At 30.6% G+C, this 27,417-nt stretch overlaps 1 protein-coding gene across 5 annotated transcripts in view; it reads right to left on the reverse strand.

The window, feature by feature from the left end:
- Positions 1-27,417, reverse strand: part of LOC121126726 (uncharacterized) — a 48,423-nt gene that overhangs the window by 14,073 nt on the left and 6,933 nt on the right. For 2 of the 5 annotated variants that reach the window (XM_040722051.2, XM_040722053.2), the window contains one exon: positions 20,720-21,104. In XM_040722051.2, coding sequence (XP_040577985.1) covers positions 21,094-21,104 — 11 coding nt within the window. In that variant the 3' untranslated portion in view covers positions 20,720-21,093. The other 3 variants (XR_011782976.1, XR_011782975.1, XR_005867118.2) reach the window with 3 other exon arrangements.

Raw genomic sequence — 27,417 nt, forward strand, 5'->3', positions numbered from 1 at the left:
AGAATCAGTAATCAACATTCCAGGAAGCAAGATAGCCAATAAATTAGTCAGACACAGTATGCTGGACTTGCACACTTAATTCATGTTGATTAAATATCAGTTTCGAATCCCTTGAGAAAACAACTGGAATGAAAGAATTGTTATTCACAAAGAACCAACAGATAATCCAAAATAATCCTTAAATGTAGATCTCAAAAATTTCTCTCAAGATCTAGCTCGAAGGACCATGTAAAGACTAGTGAACTGTATAATTCAGAAATCTACTTCGGCAACCTTGTGTATGAACAGCAACACTCAACAATGAATATGATAAATACTATTACCTCAATAAATAAATACGACAATGTTTGTAGTGAGAATAATACTATTTTATTGAATACAAATAAGCAAATTAGACTTCTTCTTTACAATAGCAACAAAATAGCACTCACTGAGAAGAAGAAATTATATATTTATTCACAGTGAAGAACTCCCTTGGTGGCGTGCATTAAGAGGGGGCCAAGTTAGAACTCTATCTTTCTTTTGGCACTAATAGACAAAAGGAGAGAATTGGACAAGTTCAAACTTGTAATTATTAATAATTGTATACGTGGTTTGCATAATACAAATTGCAATATTATGCTAAAATGATGGATTTGCCGCGACAGATGTAGTTATGGAGTTAATTTGGAGGAGAAAAAGTGAATTTTTCTTTCAATGTTAATTTCTTTGGAAAATAAATTTAAAAAAATATATACGATAATGAAATTATCCTATCCAATTGCTTTCCAACTCTAAAGCTCTGAAGCCCTGAAGAACAGACTGTAAGAAAACAGTGGTTTTTTTAACTTTCAATATCCTCTCAACTGGAAGCCAGCTCCAACATCACAGATTAGGGAAAGTCCCTTCGAGAGAAAAATGTTTCTCTCAAATTCATCACGGATGAACAAAAAGATTTTAAATCTGAAGCATTTCTGACGATTCAAGCTCTCCTACAACCTGGGCATAACTTTTGTAATAAATACCGGGCCGTGCAGAATTATTTACCGATTTTTGTTCAGAACATATCGCAGACAATAATGACATTTCGAATGACTTGAGAAACAATTATTCATACATTTTTAGAATATTAAAATAGTTTGTGATCAAATTTAATCAATGTAGCCACCATTTGACTCAATGACACTGGTCAGGCGACGTCTGAAGCTGCCACAGACTTGATGGATGTAATCGGCGTCCATGGAGGCCCAGGCTTTGTTGACAGCAGCCTTTAAGGCATTTATATTCTTGTGTTGTTTTTTGCAAGCCTTAGTCTCCACGTGCGCCTAGATAAAGAAGTCTAGTGGGTTCAGATCTGGGCTCTGAGAGGGGGCCAGTAGTCCTTGGGGCAAAAGTTAATATTGTCCTTGAGCCACTCCTGAGCTTTCTTGGAAGCGTGGGCGAGTGCTCCATCTTGTTGAAAAACCCAAGGAGAGTTGCTGACTATGGATTTGATCCACGAAAGGGCCTTGGCTTCATGGCCTTCCCGTTGGAGGCCACCAGCCCCAACATCATCACCGAAGCATGGTGCTTTGTTGTTGCCACATAGCGGTGCTTATCTTGCACATCTCCAAAGATCACAACACGGTCATTTTGCCTGTTGAAAACAGGATCGACCGTAAAAGTTTTCTCATCGGAAAAAATGATGATGCGTTCTGATGAGCTCTTGATGTCATTCAAGATTTTCTGGCACGCTCAAGTCTGACTTCTCGCTGACGTTCAGTTAGCAGAGGGCGTTCAGTACGTCTCAGGGGCTTTCCTCCAGCCCTTTTCAATGCCCTTGAAACAGTTGATCTCGACGTTCCCATCTTTTTGGCCATGTCGGCAATGGACCTGTTGAGAGTCCTCTTGAACACTGCCTTTACTTGCCTTGTTGAGACAGTGGGCTTCCTGCCAGGCCCAGGGGAATGCTTGAGATCACCCCCAGCCTCGAAGGGCTTGGAAACATTGTAGATTGTCTTCAACGAGGCCCCACCCTGTTCCTTAATGTTGTTATGAGGCACTCCCGCTCGGAGGAGGGCTGCAATTTCGATCCTCTTTGTTTCCTGATTGGACATGTTCTCACGAGTGGAAGTTGTTACGCTCTCACAGGAAGGATTTTTGTTTATTTTAACAGTAACAATACAAACAATCGGATTGGTTGCCACCAAACCTTTAAAAAAGTATATTTACATCATCGGTAAATAATTTTGCACGGCCCAGTATATAACGTCTTTTGAGCTGGTGACAGATTTATCACATATAATAATGTTAGATAATCATGTACCCTCATCTATATTTGATTTTAAATTTATGAGGAAGTGAAAGTTCACACTATGTGTCATGTTGCCATATTTATGTACAAAAGAAAAAAAAATCTATATTCTTCTTTGAAGGCAATTACTAAAATAATGCGCCAATTACAAGGTATAATTCTTATTTTTTTTATTTCTACAATTTCATTTTTAATATTTGTTCGTGTTCGGAGACAACATAGTTTCAATTAGCTCGTCCTCTTCATCTATTACAATTAATCCATTGGATATCTAGTATGAAATAACATTTGCATGTCCAAAATAACGACGAATGAATGAATAAGATTTAAAAATATAAAAAGGGAGAACTCATAAATAGAGGATTTAAATTTAGAAAAATATATTTGATTTTCTAATTTTTTTATTATGTGGCCAATCAATAATGGAAGCAATTACATTAAAATTAAATTAAATTTAAACTATTATCTTAAAAAAACAATTTATTATGGTTAACATCTATTAATGATATTCAATTTTATTTATTAGCGAAGAAATCCTAAATATTCACGAGAATATTATTCCAATGTGTGACAAGCAGAGTTAGGAAATTGTAATGGACACTAAACAACTCTTATCAACGAAAACTTTACTTTAGAGAAGGGACGAAGTGGAGTTGACTTTAAGAAGATTGAACACAAAAAGTCATGATACTCCACCTACAGTTCTCCGTATGTTCCTTGTTGTATTTTCCTCTTTTTTTCTTTATGAAAGTCTTTCTATTTTTAATATATGTATAGGATGATTTCATTCCAAATATAATAACTATTTGTTATGTAATAACAGAATATAATATGCTTTTAATGATATTGTTCAAACTTTTGAGTAAATCCCACTGAATCGAACATTGACCCGAAGAAAGCCGTTACAATTTTATGCACACCTTCTACTTTTTTCTAATTTCCATAATTTTTTTTTTTGTTTTCTTAGTTATTGTTAAAGTTGATAATATTGTAGAGAAAAACGCGTGCAAGGAGAAGGGAGGAAAAAATACATATGGTGTCATTGTTTAAAAAACTGATGTGATTATCATCTGCCTGCTTTATTATGATTTTTGAGGGTATAATGATAGTAATAATAGCTAATAAAACGACAAAGTAGAGTATTTCGAAATATATTTGAAGTTCCAAGTTTAAAAAAGAAGGCTTTAATTAAATATAATCTACATAATCATAAATATAACATCATACATTTATGTTAAATATACAAAATAAAACAATTGACATCATATAACTAATAACAATAAATTTATATATACAGAATATTGAAATAATAGATTGATCTAAATAATATTTTCTTGTTCTGACACCAGAACCCAGTTAAATATGTCATAACTTTAGGTTGCAAAACACAAACGAGACGTGGAGTTTAATCAAAAAGATAATCACCCCTCTTCTTCATGTGGAAGTTGCTATATACAAAAAAAGCACAGGATGGATATATCTCTACCGATGAAATCTAACAAATTATTAATAATAAAGTAAATGTCAAAATCATAAAATTAGACAATAAATTTACTAATAAAGTAAATGTCAAAACCATAAAATTAGACAATAAATTTACTAATAAAAAAATGTTAGAAATACATCCATCTTATATATTTAGAGCAAAAGCTAATTATGTAGTAATGTCCGGCGATATTACTCCTCATTAAGAGCATCAAAAAAAAATATTTTCCCCGTTATTTATGCTTATATAACAACATACTATTATCATTAAAGATATACACAATTGCTAATTATAATGCTACACCCAATGTAACTACCCGCGTTGTTGTGACCATTTGATCAGTTGTTTTTGCCTTTTATGAGTTTTCTGAACACCATTTCTTGTAGCTTATCAACCATAGCTATACCATAAGTGATAAAAAAGTAATATTTATTGACTTTAATATGGGAAAACCTAATTATCATACCCAAGTCTTTAAGTGAAGAAACTAGTATCAGACAAACTAGTTGCCAACCATCCAAAGCTACTACTCCCGTTGTTGTGACCATTTAAGCACTTTTTTTGCCATTAAATGAGTTGTGTATGATAATTCTTGATAATTTTGGCTAAAATAGAATCATATTTTAGGGTTAGATTTAAAAAAAAATTGAATACTTACTGTTAGACAGTACAAAATTCAGAGTTCCATTTCGAAAAGAGTATGTGTTTTATACTTTTTACTGATAACTTGATCGTCATTTGGTGTAGATGACTCAAAACATTTTTATATGTATTTCTATAAATGACATCAATACCAAGATTCTCCATTAATTTAATGATGGTTCCTCGGGAAGGTATAGGTTTGCCCGTGTATTTCTCCATAAATTTTTTTAACATAGATCATTAGCAATGGATAAGGTTATATTACATGCAATAAGCATCTTTGTGAGATCAGAGTTCAAGTCTGACTTGATGTATTCATCATTAACTTGATTTTTTAGATGAATATCCATGCTCTTGAGATATGATATGATATGAGGATAATGAGTGGCGTGTAATTCTAGACAGGGGACTAAAGGCACATTTATATCGATAAATCCTAATACCATCTGTTTCTCATCCGGTAAGTATTTTCCAAATTCCTGGGCCTCCATTTTCATAAATCCAGACAGAAGGCGACGTTATTTTAGGCATTCTATTCAGTTCTCTATCGACTATCACCATCTACTATTATAGTAATATTGAATAATAAAGGCGGGAATGATAATGTTCCTGATGGATAGAAGAAGATGTTTATTATTTAATCAATGATGCCATAAGTATTTCTTCTTTTCTCCTCGCAAGTTTTTCTATTCTTACCAAAATTATCACCCTTAGTTAGTGTTTGGAAACATAACTAGGAGGAGTTCATATGATGTGGAATATATTTTATTTCTTAGAATATGCTCATTGAAGGTTCGGATGACCGAAATTGAATTGTTGAGTATAAGAGGAAAGATATCATGGGTTGACTTGGACCTTAATGAGAACGCTGAACTTTTTTTTAAGGAGCTCAAATTGAAGTATCAAGTATGCCTCAAACCTTTTCGTGTTTTGAGGTGAGAATGAGCTGCATTGTATGAGTATCAAAAATAATTTACTTTAAAGTTTATGTTATAATTTCAGATTCGTTAACTTTCTCATTCATAATGTATTTATTAGTCTTATCCCTTACTGAAGACGAACTTAGAACTCAAAGAAATTATTACTGGATCCGTTTCATCAGATTCCTTTATTTCTGGGAAGATACTCACATCATACATGTATCGCTATCGGAGAGAATCGTCTCATGAAGAACCCGCATACTATGTACAAGATCTACAACCCATCAATCTCAAATGACAATAAATAAAACAATCGACATTTGTCAATTATAGTTTATTTCTTAAGTAGTTTTAGTTTACTACAAATGCTGATTTCATTTAGTTTGAATTAACTTGGATATCTCATCCATCACTATTTAGTATTTACTGGATCTATTATGAACATATGCATATTAAAATATGATACGATCAAATGTATCACGAACTACTGGTAATACTACAAATAATTTTGATCCTCTCTCTGAAACTCTTTTACACCATTATGATGGTCTTTTATCTTTATCTGAACTGAAGAAAAAACTGGATTTGAATTACGTTCAAAAACCAAATTGAAGGTTAATTTATATTTGTGAGGCTCGGTGACAGGAAAATGAAAAGCGAAATCTTGGGAAAAAATTTTTAACGCTGCACCATTCTTTCTCCTCAGGCTAAGGGTCGCGTTTTTCTACTTGGTTTAATGCTTTAGATAAAGACTAAAGGACTCTAGGCAAGGAACATAGGATTTAGTAGTTCTCAATTTCGATTGGCCTAAAATTATAAGCTGCTACATATTCCTACAGGCATGCAGCCAGTTTGAACAAGCCGTCTCCCTCCAAGGAAAAGAGAAGAATAAGGGCTACTACGTCACAACAATACACGAAATTATAGGTCAGTGCTAGGAACATAGTCTTCCTTGTTTTTAGATTGAATAGTATATTCTCCCCTTAACCGCTCTTTCCCTAGAGTCCTTTAGAAAATGCTGGATTTTTTTTTTTTTTTTTAAAGGAGAGATTTAAAAGGTCCTTAAAAAAGAAGCTATGGCAGTAAATATGGACTCAATTATAATAATAATAATAAACAGGAAAATAAATTTGAGCTTAATTCTGCGTAAGCACTTCAGTGAATCAACATTTTAGGAACACAATATATTTTTTCAATTGAACTATTTGAAAGATTTTGATTCTATATACAACAAAAAAATTTTCTCCTACATCAGAATATTCAATACCTAAAAACTATACTCAATGTTGCAGCCAGTATTTTAAAATAAGTCCTTGAGGAACCTACGTGCCAATTCCAAAAACGTGGAGTAAATTTTGACTTATCCAACGGGGAAGGGCAGAGAGTGTCAGATAATTTTCAAAAATGATCACAGAGAAGAGATGTATTACTTATTTAATGAGAAAACCTCACAAGTATTGGAGTTCAAAATAAAATATGACTGTGTTTTTTTTTCTAGGGGGGCACAATACTATAGCTAGACAAAATATGGATTGAGTGACTCAATAAAGGTAGGAAACTATATTTTAATGAACGTATAAAATATTACTAAATGTTTTAGGTTTATTGTTTTGATATTTTAAAATCATCTTATTCTAATAAATGATTTACTGTATATTTTAAATATAGTGATAAATCAGTCTATAATTTCAAAATTATTGACAATCAAAAGCTAGCTGAATCCCACGATGGAAGAATATTCTTCTTGTTCAATTCCACTTTTTATGAATATGCATAAAACTTGTTCTAAAAAGCATGTGTGCCTTTTGCTAGTCGGTAATCTGATCATAATCTTTGATTTTCCAAACCTGTTGTCATTATTATTTAATTCTTTCAGACAAAATATCTATGTATTAAGTAACTACTAGGGCGTGTGCTCATAAAAGACGAAGAGGAACAATGAGGGTTTGCTCCAAAAGTAAGAAGTGTTAGACTAGGAATAGAATTGAAGTAGCTCTACCCTAAAAGTCATTGCTATATATATATATATATAGAGTGGGACTTACATTTATTTCCTTGCTCTAACAGTTGTTGCAGCTGATTTAATTAAACGTCATCATAGGTAAGCTGCTCTCCAGCCCAAATATTCTTCAAATTGTCAGGATAACTACGTTAAATTTCTGTTTCTTTTATTTTTAAATACCCGTGGGACATATTTTATGGCTTGACCGGAAATTTAATAAAAATTTGCAGCTGATATTTCTTCTCCGAGAAGATTTTGCCATATGAAATATTCTCTGTGTCTTTATGTTTTTATATTATCAGTTCGTACTTTACTATTGTAACTCGATCATATTAATTATATAGAAAGGAGAAAAAGAAAAAAGAAAAATAGGGATGAAATAATTATTATATAATAATGAAGAAAGAATAGTGTACGGTTTATACTTTATAAGGACGTAGGTGTAAGGTATCACCGATATGGGATATGAGTAGGGTTATTGGAATTGTTGAAAAAGAACGAATTTGATTGGTTGAAAGATATTATATAAAAAAAGGAATGAAACACGTTGGTACCCTTGCATCTTCTAATCAACTTTTCCTCAGTAATGTACTAATCATCAACAAAGTTATCTATTCATCCTTTATGGTCAGTGGTCACCAAGAAGTTATGTGTACAATTCCTGTAATGATGTAATTTCCATGTACATGCAATGCATCAATGGGTAATTTATTCAGTTCAAATTTTCGAACAGAGTTGATGATCACAATGGAGTTTACTTTTAGACACCTGTATACTCTTGCATAGTGGCCTCTCGAACCACATCTTGTGCGTTCGACTCTTTTTGCAAGGCAATCTTCCCTATTTATGAGGACATTGGAAACCACACTGTCTACACAATTTTTCTTGGCTCCTGTTCCACGATCTCCTTCAGCTTTGACTTCTTCGATATATATTGAATCTACATGACTTTGTATTTGCGATAACACCCTTTGATACTAATTCATTTAGACTATTTTGATTATTCTTTGCCGTTTCTACTATTATCCACTAATATATACTTCACATATTTTATTTGCACCATCAAAACATCTTAATTGTGATCCTCTATACTCACGGACTCCGGTCAATTTGTTATACGTCATCCTTGAATGCTCTTTCAAATAGAAGATATATACTTGTATCTCAGGTCTAACGATGATTAGGTGTACTTTAGGAGGCTTGAACACGAAGAGTTTCAATGAACAATTTTTGGGTGAATATTATATTTTTCGTACAATATATTTTGTCTTACATTATTTTACAGAATATAATATGGATTTATATATCGTTATATATACGGAAATTATATATTAATAATATACCAGACGCCCCTTAAGAAGATTTTTATTTTAGGGCCCACACATTATCTTTGCGGCATTGTAAATTATGATACCCAACTTTTTCCTCGCAATGTATGAGTATTTCGACCAAATTTAAGACTATTTCTCCCTTAGACTTGGATTGTCGTGACAGATTTTTGTTTATCTAAATGATTTTACGTCCCCATGTAAGGAATGAACATCTACAGCCTCATGCAACCAATTATTATAGTTTGGATTTACTTTACAAATATGCTATTTACAATTTGTTGTATCCACCTTGTATATTGATATTCGTAACCGAAGTTTTATATTATGACAATTAATATTTAATACTATTTGTGTCATACAATAAATTATAGCTAATCTTGATAATATTATTTTGATTAAATAGTAGCAAGTAAAGCTATATTTTGGCGAAGGAAAGCTTCTATATGTAGTAAATTTTGAGATAAGTTTTAATGTTAAAAAAAATTATTGAGATATCTTATAAGTATGTTCAAAATTACCCATCGACCATCAAGTATGATTTATAAATAAAGTTTTGTTTATGTCCGAAAGACAACAGAGGAACCAGATAGTTGAAGTTGTATTTAAGGGCACGCTTGCGCAAAACACAATTCCCACAACCCTAATTATGAGTCTATTTCGGAAGGATTAATTGACTTTTGGCACGTGAGTAACTGATAGCTTTGGTCTTAGTTGAGGCTTGAAGAAATGGAAGGAACTCCATCAATAGAAAGGAAGGAATATTTTTCAGTGAATCATAGATTTGGGAGTAAAATTTATCTTTCCTTCTTGTTAAGTATTCTTTATTTATCTACTGTATCTATTGTTACTTTCACCGGGACTAACTAGCTCATGAAGGCCCATCTCTTTTTTTTTTATTCATCTCAATTGACCTTAGTCGTATATCATTGTATAATAAGTAATTAATATTATATTTAATATTTATATTTTTAATACTATTATATTTCAGTCTTTGTAGATCTCGGCTTGATTTCCCTCTTAAGCTGGGAATTATCTTCTGTTATCACCAAAGCATCTTATGAGGGCAAACTACTTTAGACTATCTCAATCACAGATAGTCAGTAAAATCATTATGGTGGACTATCTCTTTATCAATTATGAGTGATCTTATTTTCAAATTTCCTGGATTTACTCTCTCACTCTCCAAAAACTTATTTTCACCTCTTGGAACTTTTTCTCCCCGATTATGCTCAATCAAGAGCTTTGTTTTGTCAAATATTATGGGATAATTATTTATAAGAAAAAAACATCAAACCGTGTTTTCTTTCCTCTTTCATTGTGGACTACAACTTTTTATTTTTAAAGTACCACGTTGAATTTTAAAAAAACTGCATTTTTAATTTATCTACAATATATGTGTAGATAGTTTGATTATTTATTGATACTTTTTTATTTTATTTTAAGTCTTATTACGAACAAAAATATTCAATAAACTAATCTTAGATATGGAAACGTATTACTTAATTAGGTAGTTATATATAAGTGTATAAATTGTCAAGTAATTTAACTTTTGTAGAGTTCAAGGTGGTAGTAGGATCAAGAAATGTGTCAATATGAATTACTTATCATTAAAGAAGGGATTTGTGTAAAGATAAAACAGTATAGTGAGTAGAAAAAAAAGGTGGACGTATATGTTCTTTTTTGTTCATTATTGAATAAGTCATGCGTGTTAACATCTCTCTTTAAAACAGTGGTCGGGAAAAAGGGATAAATTACCCCCAACTAGGTAATTTCATTTTTTTTTGGAAAATGGGAGCGAATTTTCTTTTTGGGTTATTTCTAAGCCATAAAAAAGGACTTTCACATATTAGTGTTAAAAGAATAAGCATCATCCCACTAGTTTGGGTAGATTGATTTTACTACAAGTTATTTTGGTGTAACACTAAAAAAAAAAAATCAACCCCTGCTCTTAAAGAAGAATTATCGTCTATCATTGGGGTAAATAGATGTAATCATCTGTATCAAGGAATTCCTAGATAAGGAAGGGAAGCTTCAGCTTTCAATCTACGAAATAGGAGACAAACAAATAAAAAGTGAGTATCTGGAATCATACATATCGATAGAACCTCTGATGGACATCAAGTCTAGTACTTAAACTGATCTGACACAGTGAAGTCGTTAGATTATGATAAATTTTCATCAATTATGTGCTACGAGAACTCATTAACCTGGTGGCATGTAGACTCTTCTTGGACTTGAGGATATGTTAACTGATCCTGGATTCTATATTATATATTAAACATTAACAAACAATAAAAATTACTTATAGCATAGTTTTATGATTATATCAGGCTTCCTGCTTACACACTGTTAAGTTTTTTTACTCTTGATTTATTATACTGATATCGAATTACAGAGTGGAAAAATCTTTGTATATTGTTATTGTACTTCAGAAATCTTTGGAACTGGAATCATCCATGTCGATAGAACCTCTGATAGAAATCAAGTCTAGTACTTGAACCGATCTGACACAATGAAGTCGTTAGATTATGGTAAATTTTCCTCAATTGTGTGCTACGAGAACTCATTAACCTGGTGCCATGTAGACTCTTCATGGACTTGAGGATATGATAACTTATCCTGGATTCTATAGTATGATAACTCTGCTTAAATTATGTACTACGAGAACTTATCATTTACTTAGTGACATGACGACTCATCTTAGACTTGATTTTACAATAAATCAACCTATACTCAGCAACATAATTATTCGTCCTTGTCCGTGAAGAGTTGCCTACCTTGCTGTAGATTATATTTACTTACTCAAATAAATAAATAAACTTATTGCTTCAGATTCGAAATACACTTTTTATTATAACAAATTATTTTTATTGTGTTTAAACATTGACAAACAATAAAAATTATTTAGAGTATAGTATTATGATTATATAAGGCTTCCTGCTTACGCACTGTTACGTTTTTTACTTTTGGTTTATTATATTGATATCCAATTACTTATTTGTTCTCGTGAATTTTATCATTTACATCAGAAATGCAATTGTTTGCCATACACTTAAAATTTTTACATATTATACTATACTATCTGCTTCGGCAATCCCTGAAACATAAGGATCATGTTCAAAAATACTTTTACAAATATTTGTTGAGATTTTTTAGATGAAGTTATTTCATTGAATATTGCCCGGTTATTTTATAAATTTGAAAAAGTTTAAAATACATAAGAAGTTAGAAATAAAAGATATCATAGACAGGTAAGTCCATCAAACATGGTTGATATCGACCTCATCCATTAATTTTGGGACATTATATATAGTACAGCTGATATTTGTTTCGCTGCTATAAACGTATCCTTGGTCAGACTTGTTACTAAATCTCTGAGTCTTTCTCATTCATTAAGCCAATATGTGAAATCTTTTAAAAAGTGTAGTTGAGGGTCCCTTGTAAATGGTTTTTTTAGGAAAGGATTTTAATTTACTCAGGAATTAAATAACAATGACACTGGTATAGAAAATAAATTAATTCTTCGGATTACCAATTAAAAATGGGCCAACTAAAAAAATACACATGATTGTCATCAGTGGTTATATATTCTAAAAAGTGTTTGTAAAGGGAATGTTGTGTTTGATAAATGTATATCGAACCTCTTACGCGGGACAATTACTAAAGAGATCTAGTCAGTGCTTACCTAACTTTAAGAGACTCAAAAGTCGTGGTGTTAACGTTTCCTTCTGTAGTAAACGTTATCACATGTTTTTGTTGTAAATTGTTTTAAAATGCATAATAAAACAAATATGAATCTATAACTTTCAATTAAATTATAATACTTCCTCTGGACTATGCTATTTTAAATGTAGAAAGTTCTCTTTTTATATCAGTAATTATTTTTCTCCCAACCCCAATCCATATAAAACGGAGCTGAAAGCGTTTTAATTCAGTAATACAGTAAGAAAAGTTCCCGCTTTCTGGTTGTGCTTTCAAGTAATCCTTTCCCTAGTTATTAGGGCTGCAACAATACCTTTATTAAATCATGATAAGTATTAGTATTAGGTGTTGAACAATAATAATACGATATATCCATACGTTACACTCCCAAATTTATATATAAAGATTGAAAATAAAATGTACCATATGATACGATGGCCCAATGATTACTTAGAGTAATTATTGTCTATATATATATATAATAAATAATAACATATCTGATTTTCGATTGATATTGAATAAGGTTAATTGGCTGCAAAGTCATAATTATTAGCTGGGGAAGTATTGATTCAGATGGGGATTAATGTGGAAGGTGAGAAAAGAGAAAAGTTGGAACTGGGTCTCAGGACATTTAATTTATAATGATTTGAATAGATCTTTCCAACGAAGAATTTGGATATATGGATCCGCACCCAATCGTTCTTTGTCTTCCTAGCAATTCATATTTAACCATTTGTATATATTTGCAAGTTGGAATCTCAGATCTTCTCTTCAACTTCAGGTTCTACTCATGCAAGGGATCTAGCCTCTTTATGCTTACTTGTTGGATCTCATCTCTTTTATTGCAATGATCCTTCATTATACAGATGTTACTGAGCATCAAAGTTTCTGATGGTTACTTGTCATCTCAAGAATACTAGTCCAGAATTTTTATGGAATCATCACTTACTTCTAGCACTTTTATATAAACTCAGGATTTTCATTAAGAGGCAGAATAATCCAATCATAGGGCCAAAAAGGAAATTAGAGAGTTCTCATCCTCCACCCACAGCTCCTTTATTGAAATTCTTGAGTCCACCCCACTTAAGTCAATTCTGCTCCATCTCCTACTCTAAAAAAACTATTTCATTCATATGAGTTCTTCAGAGTCCTTTATACGGCAAGAACAACTAGTTTCTATCACACACATATCAATTTCATTAATATATGATCGAATTTGTACTACAGTGTCTAAGTGAACAATTATACATTCTTAATACACCAGCCCTCACTGATGATGTCATCCTACTTGTAAGTTTCTCATCGATGGGAAACAAGGGGAAGACTATTTTAAACTCTCTTCCACTATATCTCTGTCTTTAAATTATACTATATTCTATTATTATGTGCATAAGTAGTTCTTGTGAACTGTTAAGTGATTATGTTCTATAAAATTGAGTTATTAACTTCTGTAGACTTCTACAGGATTATCTTAATTGCATTGCAATTCCAAAACTTATTGAGTCGGGAATCCTTTTCAAAATAACTAAATTGCTTGTCACCATACTAGAATATTATACTAATGATAACCTCAGATCTTCACACAAAATAATCAATTGTAGATGATAAACAAATGTTTTCCATAATAGTTTATTAATATAAGTGGTTTTATTGAAGAAAGAAAAAAAATGTAACAAAGTTATAATACAATTGTTTCAGTATTGATATGAAAAATAATAAAAACATTATTAGATTGTCTATTTGTAAATTGTCCATTATCTTTTTATTTTATTTTATTGATTCCTTCGATTAATTTATAAAAAAAAATCTAATAAAAAATGTCAATTCTGCTGCGAAACCTGTAGAATATTTCAAGGTGTAAGACACTTCTAAGGTTCTTATCGAATCCCTTTTCTCATTATTTCTTTATACTCTACTTTCCCAGACGAGCTTGCATTTCACAGATTCCAAACAACCATTTACAGAAATAATGAAAAATCGATGTGTAAGAAAAACGTATCCACTAGGATAAAAAATAGTACAATAAGTCAATGGTAACATTGAAGAAAAAAAAGCTGCAAGGTTTAAATAGTATTTCTATTAACCTTTCTCACTTTATCTTTTTGGAGAGAAAACTATGTATATAATGCAATCAGGTTTATGAATACATGAGGAAGCGAGAGTCCGATTATAGCCAATAAGAAGAAGGGAAAATTTAGCGCAAAATTGATTATTGAATACTCCTTCTTGAATCTTGTACCATAGGAAAAGCACATTTGCGTCAAATTACTCTAACTTCAATCCTGAATAAATGATATAAATAGCGCGTCTAATCAATTTTCAAATTACTTAAATTTCTAACTTCAAAATCTCTACGAATTAAATGAATTGGTGATTTTAATGAAAATATAGACACTCCTTTTGTTTTCATTGGCGACTCAAAAGCTATTTGGTGTCATTCTTGTATAAAAAAATTGAAGCTAACAAAAAATGCATCCTACAAATACATTTGTTCACCGTCAAGAATAAACACAACTTTCAACTTAAGAGAAAAAAATCACAAATACAAATTTAATTAGGCTTAAAACTGAAATCTCAAACAGAAAGTTCGATATTCTTTGGGAAGATTTAACTATGGTATTCTTATCAGGAGACATCACATTAAGCAAACTGGATAATGTTTTTAATAATTTTCTTGAAAATCATATTGGTGTCACTCTCCCTGACTCATCGACTCTTAGAAAAAATTATGTTCTACTGATTTATGACGAAATTATCTTATAGGCCTTTTTGGATGGGGCTTGACAGAAAGGTTCATAGCAAGGGTTGCTTAGTAGCAAATGCCCTTTTGGGAAATCTGGAAATCCAAGCATATCATCTTTATCATTTAATGAATGTGGAGTTGATGCAAATGTACCGAAAGCTTCAGATATGTACAAGTTAGTAAATGATACCCTTCAAAATGTCCTTCCTGGACACAATTCAGAAATTTTTCAGTTACTACTCACCAGTGAAGCTCTGTAGATGCTGAAGATTGGAAAAAATTTTAAATAACTTTTTCGAAATCAAAACCATCTCTCCAGTTTAGCCCATACATTTAACAGCATTAGCGAACAAATCTTGATGTTTTGTTTTTTTCAAAAGACAATTGGCTTATTGCTGAAACCGAGAATTTGGTTTTGTTAATCACCTAGAGGAATAACCCTTCTTAAGTAATAGTACCCTGACCTATCCCTACCACCAGAACCTGTTGCAACCCGTAAGGGGGTCATGGGATAGACTGCCATACACTACACAATATATTTTGAATATATAAAGAAAACTTCTATGGGAATTTAATCAAAATGATGCGCAGGCCATTGAGAATTGTAATACATTTTATCAGTCTGGAGGATGACATCGTGTACAATATAAAAAATTTTGTACTTTAAATTTGTCTTTTTGACAAAAAAATTAAATAATACAAATTAATGCAAAAGATCCAGCGTTTTGCAAAATGCTGTATAAAGTTACAGACGTCATTTGTTTGTAGACCCTATGGTTGCTTCTGCACCATCCAATGACTTGTTACGTATGGAAAAGATTAAATCCCACAGTTACAAAGAAGTATCAGCAATTAAAACAAAATAATTTACTAGATACCTGTGGTATCTAAGTAAAATACCTACAAGGCTATTTTTTTTGTTTTTTGATCACAAAAGTCACTTGGCATTAGGTGAGAAATGTTTAAAGCACTCAGCAAAAGATGCTCTGAAAATAAATCCAAACAAACTCATTTGAATGTGGATGGCGACTCATTGCAGAACAAATCAATCATCACTATTGTTACTTTATCAACTTTGAATTTTGAAGTGTTTTTTCTGCCTGAAGAAGTTGTCTAATTGAGATGAAATAGTTTGTCCCTGCCATCCAAAAGAACAGCCATTTTGACACTTTTTCTAAGTTATTGAATGCATCTTTAATAAAAATTGAAGAAATACTTATGGCATCATTGATTAAATAATATAAATCTTCTTCTATCAATCAAGAACTTTATCATTCCCGCCTTTATTATTCAACATTCATATAATATTAGATGGTGATAGTCGATAGAGAACTGAATAAAATCCCTAAAATAACGTCGCCTTCTGTCTGGATTTCTGAAAATGGAGGCCCAGGAATTTGGAAAATACTTACCAGATGAGAAACAGATAATTTGTCGGATTTTTCGATACAAATGTGCCTTTAGTCCCCTGTCTAGAATTATACGCCACTCATTATCCGAATCTCATATCAAGAGCATGGATATTCATCGAAAAAATCAAGTTAATGATGAATACATCAAGTCAAACTTTAACTCTGATCTCACAAAGATGCTTATTGCATGTAATATAACCTTATCCATTGCTAATCATCTAAGTTCAAACAATTTATGGACAAATACACGGGTAAACCTATCCCTTCCCGAGAAACCATCATTAAATTAATCGAGGATGTTGGTACTGATGTCATTTATAGAAAAACATTTAAAAAAAATTTGAGTCATCCACACCAAATGACGATCAAGTTATCAGTAAAAAGTATAAAATATTTACTAATTTCGAAATGGAACTCTAAATTTAGTACTATCTAACAGTAAGTATTCAATTTTTTTTAAATCTAACCCTAAAATATTATTCCATTTTAGCTAAACATATCAAGAATTATGATACACACTCATTAAATAGCAAAAACAACTGCTTAAATGGTCACAACAACGGGGGTAGTAGCTTGGGATGGTTTGCAACTAGTTTGTCTGAGACTAGTTTCTTCACTTAAAGACTTGGGTATGATAATTAGGTTTTCCAATAATATATTGTCAATAAATATTACTTTTTTTATGACTTAAGGCTTAGCTATGGTTAATAGGCTCCAAGAAATAGTGTTCAGAAAACTCTTAAAAGGCAAAAACAACTGCTTAAATGGTCACAACAACGGGGGTAGTTACATTGGGTGTAGCATTATAATTAGTGATTGTGTATATCCTTCATGATAATAGTATGTTGTTATATAAGTATAAATAACTGGGAAAATATCTTTTTATATGATTTATATGATTCCAATTGTTTAATTTTGTATATTTAACATAAATTTATGATGGTATATTTTTTATTTTGTAGATTATATTTAATTAAAGCCTTCTTTTTTAAACTTGGAACTTCAAATATATTTCGAAATACTCTACTCTGTCGTTTCATTAGCTATTATTTTGAGAATAAGGCTCATAATGAATTACAATTTCATGGAGTGTAACGTTATAAAATCTATTGTAACGGATAAAAAACGTCTAAATCAATTATACATAGTATATCTTCATTAAACATTTTGCTAATAAATACTTTCGTTATACCCTCAAAAATCATAATAAAGCAGGCAGATGATAATCACATCAGTATTTTAATCAAAGATTCCATATGTTTCCCCCCTTCCCCCTTTCTCCTTGCACGCGTTTTTCTCTACAACATATCAACTTTAGTTATCATCTACACCTATACACTGGCTGATATAGAGTTGTTATTATCTCATGATCATGATTAAAAATGGTTATTATTTTTTTATAAAATAGTTGTTAATATTTTGCTTTATTATTTTTTGTAAAGAATTTAATCAAAAAATTAAATTTTGAAAAACAAATATAAGTTAAAGAATAACTTAATTTACTTTTTAAATATTAAATAATATTATATATGAACATTCCGCATAATAGTAAACAATAGGTGATTATATTACTTGGCAAACTCTTGAGTCTCCGGTGGGACTCCAATTTGCACGTTTGATGGAATTGATTAACAACTTCCTTCGATTGATGTCTTTCGGAAAATCAAACATTTTCATTGGCGAAAAGCCTGAAGAATTTTGACTCGAAATTGATATATTATTACAATGCACTACACTACAAGTAACCATTATGAAAAATATTTTGCAATTAAAAAGTATCGGCTAATTATGATAAATAACTAAATTAATCATAATAAAGCACATAAATTGCATTCAAAATCTTTAAAATAGACATTATGGGAGCTGACAATTTTAAGCCATTCAGCAAAGAGAAGGAAAAAAACATACTCTTTGTCTTCTGAATGACTAATCTTTTCCATGAGTCATTTAAGTGAACCAACTTTAAGGCTGGGCCATAGAGAAAAAAATAAATAGAGACCACAAGGGATTTTATTGGCAGTTTGGCAAAGCAAAGCAGTAGTATATTAAAATTTTCAATATGCAGGAATGAACTGCAGCTCGATGAGGTGTATGTTAATTTCAACGTCAGCTAAAGGGAAGAAGCTGATTGTTGAACTTTTTAATATGTAATCAGATTTGAATATACTTTCCAGATTTAAGATTAAATATCTATATCATATTCGGTATATGTGCATAAATTATAGGCATATACTTTGATTAAAATGTTAAAACATTGTGCTCTAATTTAGATAAGGATTCGTTATCTCGACGTAGTTTCCATAGGTTTTCTAGAGCTCCAAATAAAGCTTAGATTGAATCCTAATTCCCAATTCAATTTCAAGCTTCGTTTTTATGAATAATAAGAGTCAATAGGCAATATGGAAATCAAAGAAATCAAATTGTTGCAAGACAAGGTGACTGAAAAAATAATATATATAAAATCACTAAGAAAGAAACGTCAATCCTAATGACATGACTCCCTGTTTGGAATGATAATGATTTTTAAAAAATAATTCGGATATAGAAGAAACTAAGAATTTTTTTTTTACTGATCTCGGAATAATTCTAATTCAATTTTGTTGGGAAACAATTACTTCAATTACAACAATCTTAATAGTAAGATAAGCGTGGTGAGCTCTATGACCAATTATGGATCAGACAATGATCCACCTGGCAAAAGACGAATAAAGAAATTTTCCTAATGAACTCTTGAATAAATAGCTCATATCTTTAAAATATTTAATTTTTATTATTAAAATATATGATGAATAAACATATACATATTTAATTATAGTTGATTGCTTGATCATTTCAGTGAGATACTATTCCTAACTGAAACTTGTGTTATTCATTAATATAAATACTAAAATTACTGTTGAAATACGAGAATGGAGAAGATAATGATGTTCTTCATGACTTAATACACATAAATACTAAAATGACCAAAATACGAGTTGATCCTTTCAAATGCGTGTAATACATCATTCTTGTCATACCATTTGCATAGATATCCATAGCAAATATTTTTTCCAAGTCGAAGTTATCATGGTTCTGAGTCCAATTCCTTATGCTCCGAGATGAGTCTAAGTTATGATGCCTCTAACCTAAGACGTCACTAGATCTGATATAAGTCCATTAAAATAAATATATATATTGTTTCAACTATACTATTGCTGGTACCTATAAAAAAGGGCACTTACAACAGAGTTTGACTTAACTCAATGTTTCTACGTCTATCATAATGTACTTTTGATTTGACTCTTTTTTAATGTAATGATTTTATTATATTGTGTAACGGTTTCTTAATAGCGTAGGGATGTAGGATCTTAAATTTTGGCCATAAACCACTTAATTTGGAGAATATCTACAAGGTGTATTCCGGTATTCTAACAAACCGTCACGAAACTCATGGGAGTTTAATCTTTGAGTTGCGCTATTATCAAGTAAACTTTTCAAAATTTCCACAACTGCTTCTGCAATACCATAACTTTGAGGATAATATGGGCTTGAGGTTGACCAAGCAATTCAATTTTTGAAAAACAAATTTTCAAGTACAAACACTCCCCCGATCTTATCTTCAATTTTTAGGATATCTAAAATCTCTTAATCTGGTAAGCTTGTTTACTGCCATGAAGTTCAGGATTTGTTCATACTCTTTCTCCAAGCTCTATATAGCATCTTCGATTGAATTATAAAACCATCATTTTATCATTAAAAATTAGACTAATATAAAATCCTTATTTATTACTTTTCGGTGTTTTATTATACAGTGGCCACAAAATAAAACAAATGATCTTCTTCCTAAATTACATCGAAAGTAGGTTGTTGTCATAAATAAATAATTTTTAATTTAGAAAAAAAAAAGTTATTATTCCTATCCTACAACGAGAAAAAAAAGTTTGTGTCTTCCATGAGTCTATAATTCCTCGAGTAGTCAAATGCTCAGGATATGGTGAATTTTCTAAAAATTACGAATGATATGAAGTTAAAAAAATATAGAATCTAAAAAAAACTTAGGGGTATGGGATTAATACACATAAAATATATATACCGGTCCAAATTTTGTTTATACGGAGATCTGTCCCTGGTACAAAGGTGTTGAGAGCCCTTGCTCTTAAACCTATTCCTTAATTTTATAGTATGACAAAGAAATCCACGTGCTACATATATAAATCAATCTGTGAAAGGTAAAGTTATTAGTTTATAATTATTTATTCAAATAACTTGAAAGCAAAAGATATTTTTATAATTTTGTTACACATATTATATTTATAAAGTTATTTTTATGATTTTTGTATAATTTGAATACTCATATGTATTAAGTTAATGAATATTTAACATATAGTATTCTATAACATTATATTATTCAAGTTATTCAGATTAAAATTGACGAAAATAAAGAGTTTTGAAAATGAAACATATATTTAAAACTAATTTAGAACTACCTACATTTATATTATTTGTCATTAAGGTCTAGAGTATCTAACAAAGATAGACATACTCAGAAATTGGAAGACAAAAAGTTACATTTTGGAAGACTTTGATCATCAAGTACCAATATTTTATCCAAAATCTGTCGAAAGAAAGTAATATATGAATATTAAACATGAAATCAATATATAAATATAAGGTATTTCCTTATATAATAATTTTCTTTTCCAAGTATACTATGAATTTCAATACAGTTTTAGGATAAGAAAAGGAACCCTCAGTCGGAAAAATTAAGATGTCCCACAAAATAAAAATAAAAATACATATTCTGTATTTGATCTCAGCTATTCAAGATATAAGTTTTTTTTATCTCTCTAGAATATTCATAATAGTTATCTCAAAGTTATCATATTTTTATGACATTCTGTCAGGCTTGGTTTTTACAATCACCACAATTTTGTCTAAATTCAAATACGATTATATTGAAATTGAAGTTGCCATGTCAATTTTTTTATTTCAATTATGTGCCATTCACCCTTTTATAATTATTCATCACTGACGCCAGGACTACAAGACAGAAGGACTGGATACATATTCAGTCAAATGTTGACTATAGATGAAAAGTTCTTTAATTCCATTCTTAATTATAATATGAGTCTGTATGAAAGTGACATCAAGTGATAATTAATGAAGATTAATTGAACAACACAATAAGTTAATTTAAAGTATACAATCTTATGAAGAAGTAAGAAACTTTCGGATCTGATATGAGATCATTTACTCCAGTTCTATTCTATCACTTATAAAATTTAGTGATAGGCGGAAAAAATAAGGGTTTTTGACCATATAGTGACGTCGATTCAACTATTTCGCCAGTTATTGAACATCTTTCTTTGAGCATTGCACTTTAAAACAGGAGGACAGCTTAGATGAATATCAAAGAATTTAACTTCCTAGGATTCGACTGCTGGATAGAATATGTTAATGATCGAGATAATTTACCTGCAGGGAAGCTGTCTTAGGTCAACTTTATTTTTAACTTGTATTTTTAAGTATACGAAGATACAAATGTAGAATTTGCTTATCAAAGATAGTATAAAATAAAAAGTAAGTAATAAGTATCAAGTGATAATAACATTTAAATCATTTCACTATGTCAATGGAAATTAAATTAGTAATACCATATGTTTTTTCTATATTGGGACTGTAAGTTTTTTTCAAAGCTTAAGTAGAATTTGCGTCACCTTTGTAAGGATAATCTCAAGAATGCTCTATATGGAACATGCACTCCTTTTTTTAAACAACTAAGGTGAATTTTTCTTTTTTTACCCATCAGTACTGAAGTGATAGAGAAAATTGAATGAAAGCAATCATATAATTAATAACATCAGGAATTAAAATAAATTTATTTTCTAATTATTGTTTTGATGGCATAAAATAGATAGAGTAACCAAAAATAAATCGATTAATTCTTGAGGACACGAATTACTTTATTGTTTAAATTTTATTCCCCTTTTCATTACGTTAACTATTTTACTCAATTTTTGAATAAAAGTAGTAGGAAAGAAGTTTACTAGTCAGGAGTTAAATAATAAGAACGTAGCTAAGGAAAAGAAAATTAATTCTTCAGATTATTAACTCCAAAAAACTCTTTTTGACAGTAAGGGTTTTTCCTTATTTTCTAACGAAATGAGAAAAAATAAGAAAAATTGAATTGGGAGGTTCTTATGTCTCCATAAATGGGTAATGAGAAGTTCAGTTCCTCTAGGAAGAAAAGTACCTTTGCGTTTCTACTATATGATACTAATTAACTAAAACTTTCAATATTAAGAACGGAATGAAGTAAAAATACAGAGTTGAAGAGAGGAAGAAAATGAATGGAACCTAACTGAGTTAAACTTTGACTTTCTTTATTTTAGTAATTTAAAAAAGCAAATGACGATTCTTTGGATCGTATAGGGTAATATTGTTTCTTTAATCCTCTCTTCGATGTAGGATGGGCTTCACTATAAACTCAATTAAATTGGTTACCTTGAGAGTCACCGATCCTTACTTTACTGTAAAAGATAACTAATGTTCAATCGATTCTATCATTATTGAGCCTTCAGATTTTTCTATGAATGTAAAGTGATTTCAGGGATTCGATAAGGTCGTCAAGATGAAAATTTTGGAAGTTTAGATTTTAAGTCTATAACTTTCATATCAATGTGTTATATTTATAGATGAAAATCATAATTACTATTAGCTCGCCCGATTTTTTTGTTATTGGTAATCTAAATAATGAATTTTCTTTTCCTCAGCTGTTGTCATAAGTATGTAACCCCAGAGAAGTGAACTCGTGTGTGTTCATTCAAAACTTGTGAATTTGTTTTAGAGTCATAATTGTAAGCCCTTGTTGGACTCAGAGTAGCATTGAGGATCGAAATCGGTGTAATTCTAGCCAATCTCCTTGTTTATTTCCTTTTCTGCCTCTTCCCTCGTCAAAAGTGATTTAAACTTACCTAATGAAACTTCGGGACATGTAAGCTAATCTTATACTAAACAATCTTCAAATTGTCAGGGTTATCATGTTAAATTTCGGGGTTTTTTTTTACATGCCAAAATACAAACAATTTTTATCATACATAAGCCTTAAAAAATTGGGATATACAGTAATTGAAGTATTATAAATATATTTGATTGTATAATTTTTCCATGTTTTTTTGTAAATAGATGTTCAAACATAATTTACAGTAAATACATTTTCACACTTCTTGATTTATATATATGTTATATAAGGAAAACCCAATACAATTAAAGCAAATTTCTTTTTCTTTTTTTCCTTCCTTTATTTATTTAATCATCTTAGTGTAAGAATAAAATATACACACAAACACAACAATCGTAAAATTATTTTATTTTCAGTTAAAGATGTTTTAACATAATAATTTTTTTTCATAAAAATGATCCTCAGAGTTTTATCAAACATTCTGTTTTGGTATATTTTCCATATAATCCTTGCAAGGATAGAGGCTACTTCTAAATGGGATCGAGTCCTGCGAGGCTAGGAACTAGCCTGTATTCTTTATAAAGTTTCAGCCTGTATTCATCCTTTATTTTTTTCTCCAATAACTTTCTCACAGATTCTTCGAGTTCATATTCGTTAAAGAGATGAAAAGAGAACACAGTGAGATTCCTGCAAAATGTGCAACCCCTATCTCTTTCATCGGATTTAGGCTTATTTGTAAATACTGTAGATGTGGCAAGACCATGCCTCATCTTTTTCTCCTTTGAATTAGTGAACGGATTCATCATTACCAATTTCCATTCCACTTTCTCGATACCTGAATCTTCCCGACCGTGCCTATGAAGCTGTTTTGAGACCAAAAACACAGGAGGGGTTGATTTCTTCTTTTTCTCTAGCTCCCTTCTAATAAAATGAGAGTTGGGGGACTCCAATACAATGAAAAAGGGGATGTGTGGGCCCATAAATGTTTATTTTAAACTATTATCTGAGACAAAATTTTAAGGATGATGGTTTGGGAAGGTCCCCATCTGTCCTTTATTTGTAGTTCCAGAATATTTCATCAATTCGTCTCTTCTCTTGAAGTGGACATTAAAATTTAAACGACATAAAAGTGGAAATATCTCAGATAGGAATCAGCTTCAAGAGGAGGAAATACCCTTCCGATAAGGATAATCCTGATGTAAAGTGGATAGAAGTTCTTCAGGTCCAATGATCATTCTTTCCACAAATTGAAATCTTGTGATTTTATTGCAGTGTTTTTTTATCCTTCAAGCCCAATCATCTTCACATTTTCTCAGTCTCCTGAACCAATAAATGATAAGAAACAACCAGCGTGTTTAATGTTAGATACACCCATTCTTCATTCGCTAATTGGAGATTCAAGCCTTTCCAATCAAATATAAGGATTTATTCCATTTGAGAAGAACTGTTCCCTAATATCTTCAATAGCTTTTTTCATTCATATGTAAGAGGGACAATACCTAGAAGATGTAATTACTTTTGAGAACATGTTGAAGTTCCAGTTAATAGCTTTTCCTAGAACATTAAGCCTGAACTTTTTGTAAAATTCGGCATACCTCCAGACTGTATTTATAACTTCAATATATTATTTATTACACTCTCTTGATATATATATGCCCAAAAATTTAGAAGAGGTGGTGTATTTGAAAATTAGTAAATTTTGCCTAAAAATGTCATCGACTGACGTTATGATAGATAACTTTTCTGCATTAATGGAAAGTGCAGAGACCGTTTTATGGGGTTTCATCACTTTCAGGGGGTCGCAAATAAATTTCTTAGAGCAAGTGGGTCGCCTAATAAGAATACTGTTAGATTGTCAGCATTGAGTAATTATTTAATGGCCAATTGTTGATCCATGTATCCTTTTATTGAGTTATCGGTATCGATTTTTCCTATAGGTACTCTATTGCTATGATGAAGAGAGTCGGTCTTATAATATCACCATTTCTAAGTCCTATTTTAATATTAAATTTGATATTGCACTGTAGTATATCAATAGAACTTGAAGCATTTCTCATACTACAAGATATCATCTTATCGGAATAGGAATTTTAAAATTGATTAATTGTAGTAGAATGAACTTAAATGGGAGAAATGAAAATGATGTCATTTTAATTTAATGTAGATACATTCTTAATCTTTCACCCAGTTTTCTTTAAATACGTTCTTCTTTTAATTGCATTATTTGTTAGAAAATAAATCATCTCAAGATGGTCTTAAAAGTCACAAATAGGGTTTAATTAATGAAATAAAAGGTATGATGGATGTAAACACATTTTTTTTTAGAATCTTCTAAAGTTTTCAACCAATCTGTTGATATAAAGTCCATAAATTAAACACTTTCAATCTATAGTACTACGCAATATAAAAGTACACTATCTTATTTTTAAAAAAATCAATTCTCTTGATATTTACGGAAGTTGTGTTGCTTTTATTGAAATATCATATTAAATCACAGATTGTGGTATAGGTAAACATAAACAGTAGGAAAAAAAGGGATAACATTCTGATGAAAATTGATCATAGCTTCCTTAATATTGAAGGTACAGACATCATTTTGGTATCAGAATGTCTTTTTTACCATTATCTATTAGATAAAACAGGGTTAAAAGGAAAATATTGAATAGAAATTTTTTGTAAAAGCCTTACTACTTCGATTAAGTCATGAAAGCAAAAAAAACATAAATACTTTTATCCGATTAATAAATCATTCCATACCTTCCATCATCAGCAAAAACTGGGGATGGTTTGCGACAAAAAAATGAACAGCAATTATTATGCATTACAATAAATACTAATATGCCCATACTAATAAAAATCTTTTTGTCACATCTGAAAAGCAGTGACAAAACACAAAAAAAATATATGAAATTATTGAAATAAATTCACCACCCAAAGTTACCAGTTTGATTTTAAAGTCAAGTTGTTACAAAATAAAGTAAATATGAAAGGATGTAAAAAATGATACAGTTAAATAAGAAACTTCCTTGCAAGTTTTCTTTAATAAGCATATAGGAAGTAAAAGAAGATATGCCTTTCTTTTAGAAGTCTTTAGAGACTTAAATTTGCAATTGCACTCCATCACGTAAAAATAAAGAACCATCTCTGGCTACTCTTCGTCCACATTCGTGTCACATGATGATGCAAACGTCGAATATCGACTTAAGAAATTTCATGGAACATCGTTAATAGTGTTTAGAAACTTAATAAAAATGGTGGTGAATAGTGTATGACTTAGTTATAAAGAATATAGAAAGAAAACGTAACATATTCTTACATGGTGAGTAAAGCTATTTTGTATCAACTTGTTTTATTCTTATGATAACTCCATTTTAATCAATATCTGAGTCTATGAATATCATAAATTATATTTAAAATTTCATTGCACGGTACAATAAAATAACATTAATGAATTGAAGTTTCTCAACTATATTTAATATTCTTAAGTATCTTATCATAGCCAGCAAATTCGAATCATAATCCCATAATTTACCTAAGTATATTTATAAGGTGGGTAATACATTTAAAGTAAATAAATAATATGGGAATATCTTAAGAACATATTTTTTTGTTTTTTTCAAGATTACATTTTAGTAAACACACACATATACATTGTGGTTAAAAAGAGAGAGAAAAAAAAGTGGAAAAAATAAGATTCTCCTACTTCAGGATCGGACCGAGTTGCAATATTCAAAAGATGAGGGACTTAAAGAATCTAACAATCCCAATTGGTGCATTACTATTATGTATATTGTGTGCACTGTAAATTATCGTACTCGTTGGTGGGCTGCAACTCAATCCACGTACGTTTATTTTGTAGAAACATTTTACCCCTTAGCCTTTGTTTAATTCATACAGATTACACATCATGAAGGCAGAACAAATATTTTTAATTTCCTTAATCTTGAAAAAAAAAATCTGTGTTAAT

This window comes from Lepeophtheirus salmonis, chromosome 12, assembly GCF_016086655.4.
Source record: "Lepeophtheirus salmonis chromosome 12, UVic_Lsal_1.4, whole genome shotgun sequence".
Classification (NCBI taxonomy): domain Eukaryota; kingdom Metazoa; phylum Arthropoda; class Copepoda; order Siphonostomatoida; family Caligidae; genus Lepeophtheirus; species Lepeophtheirus salmonis.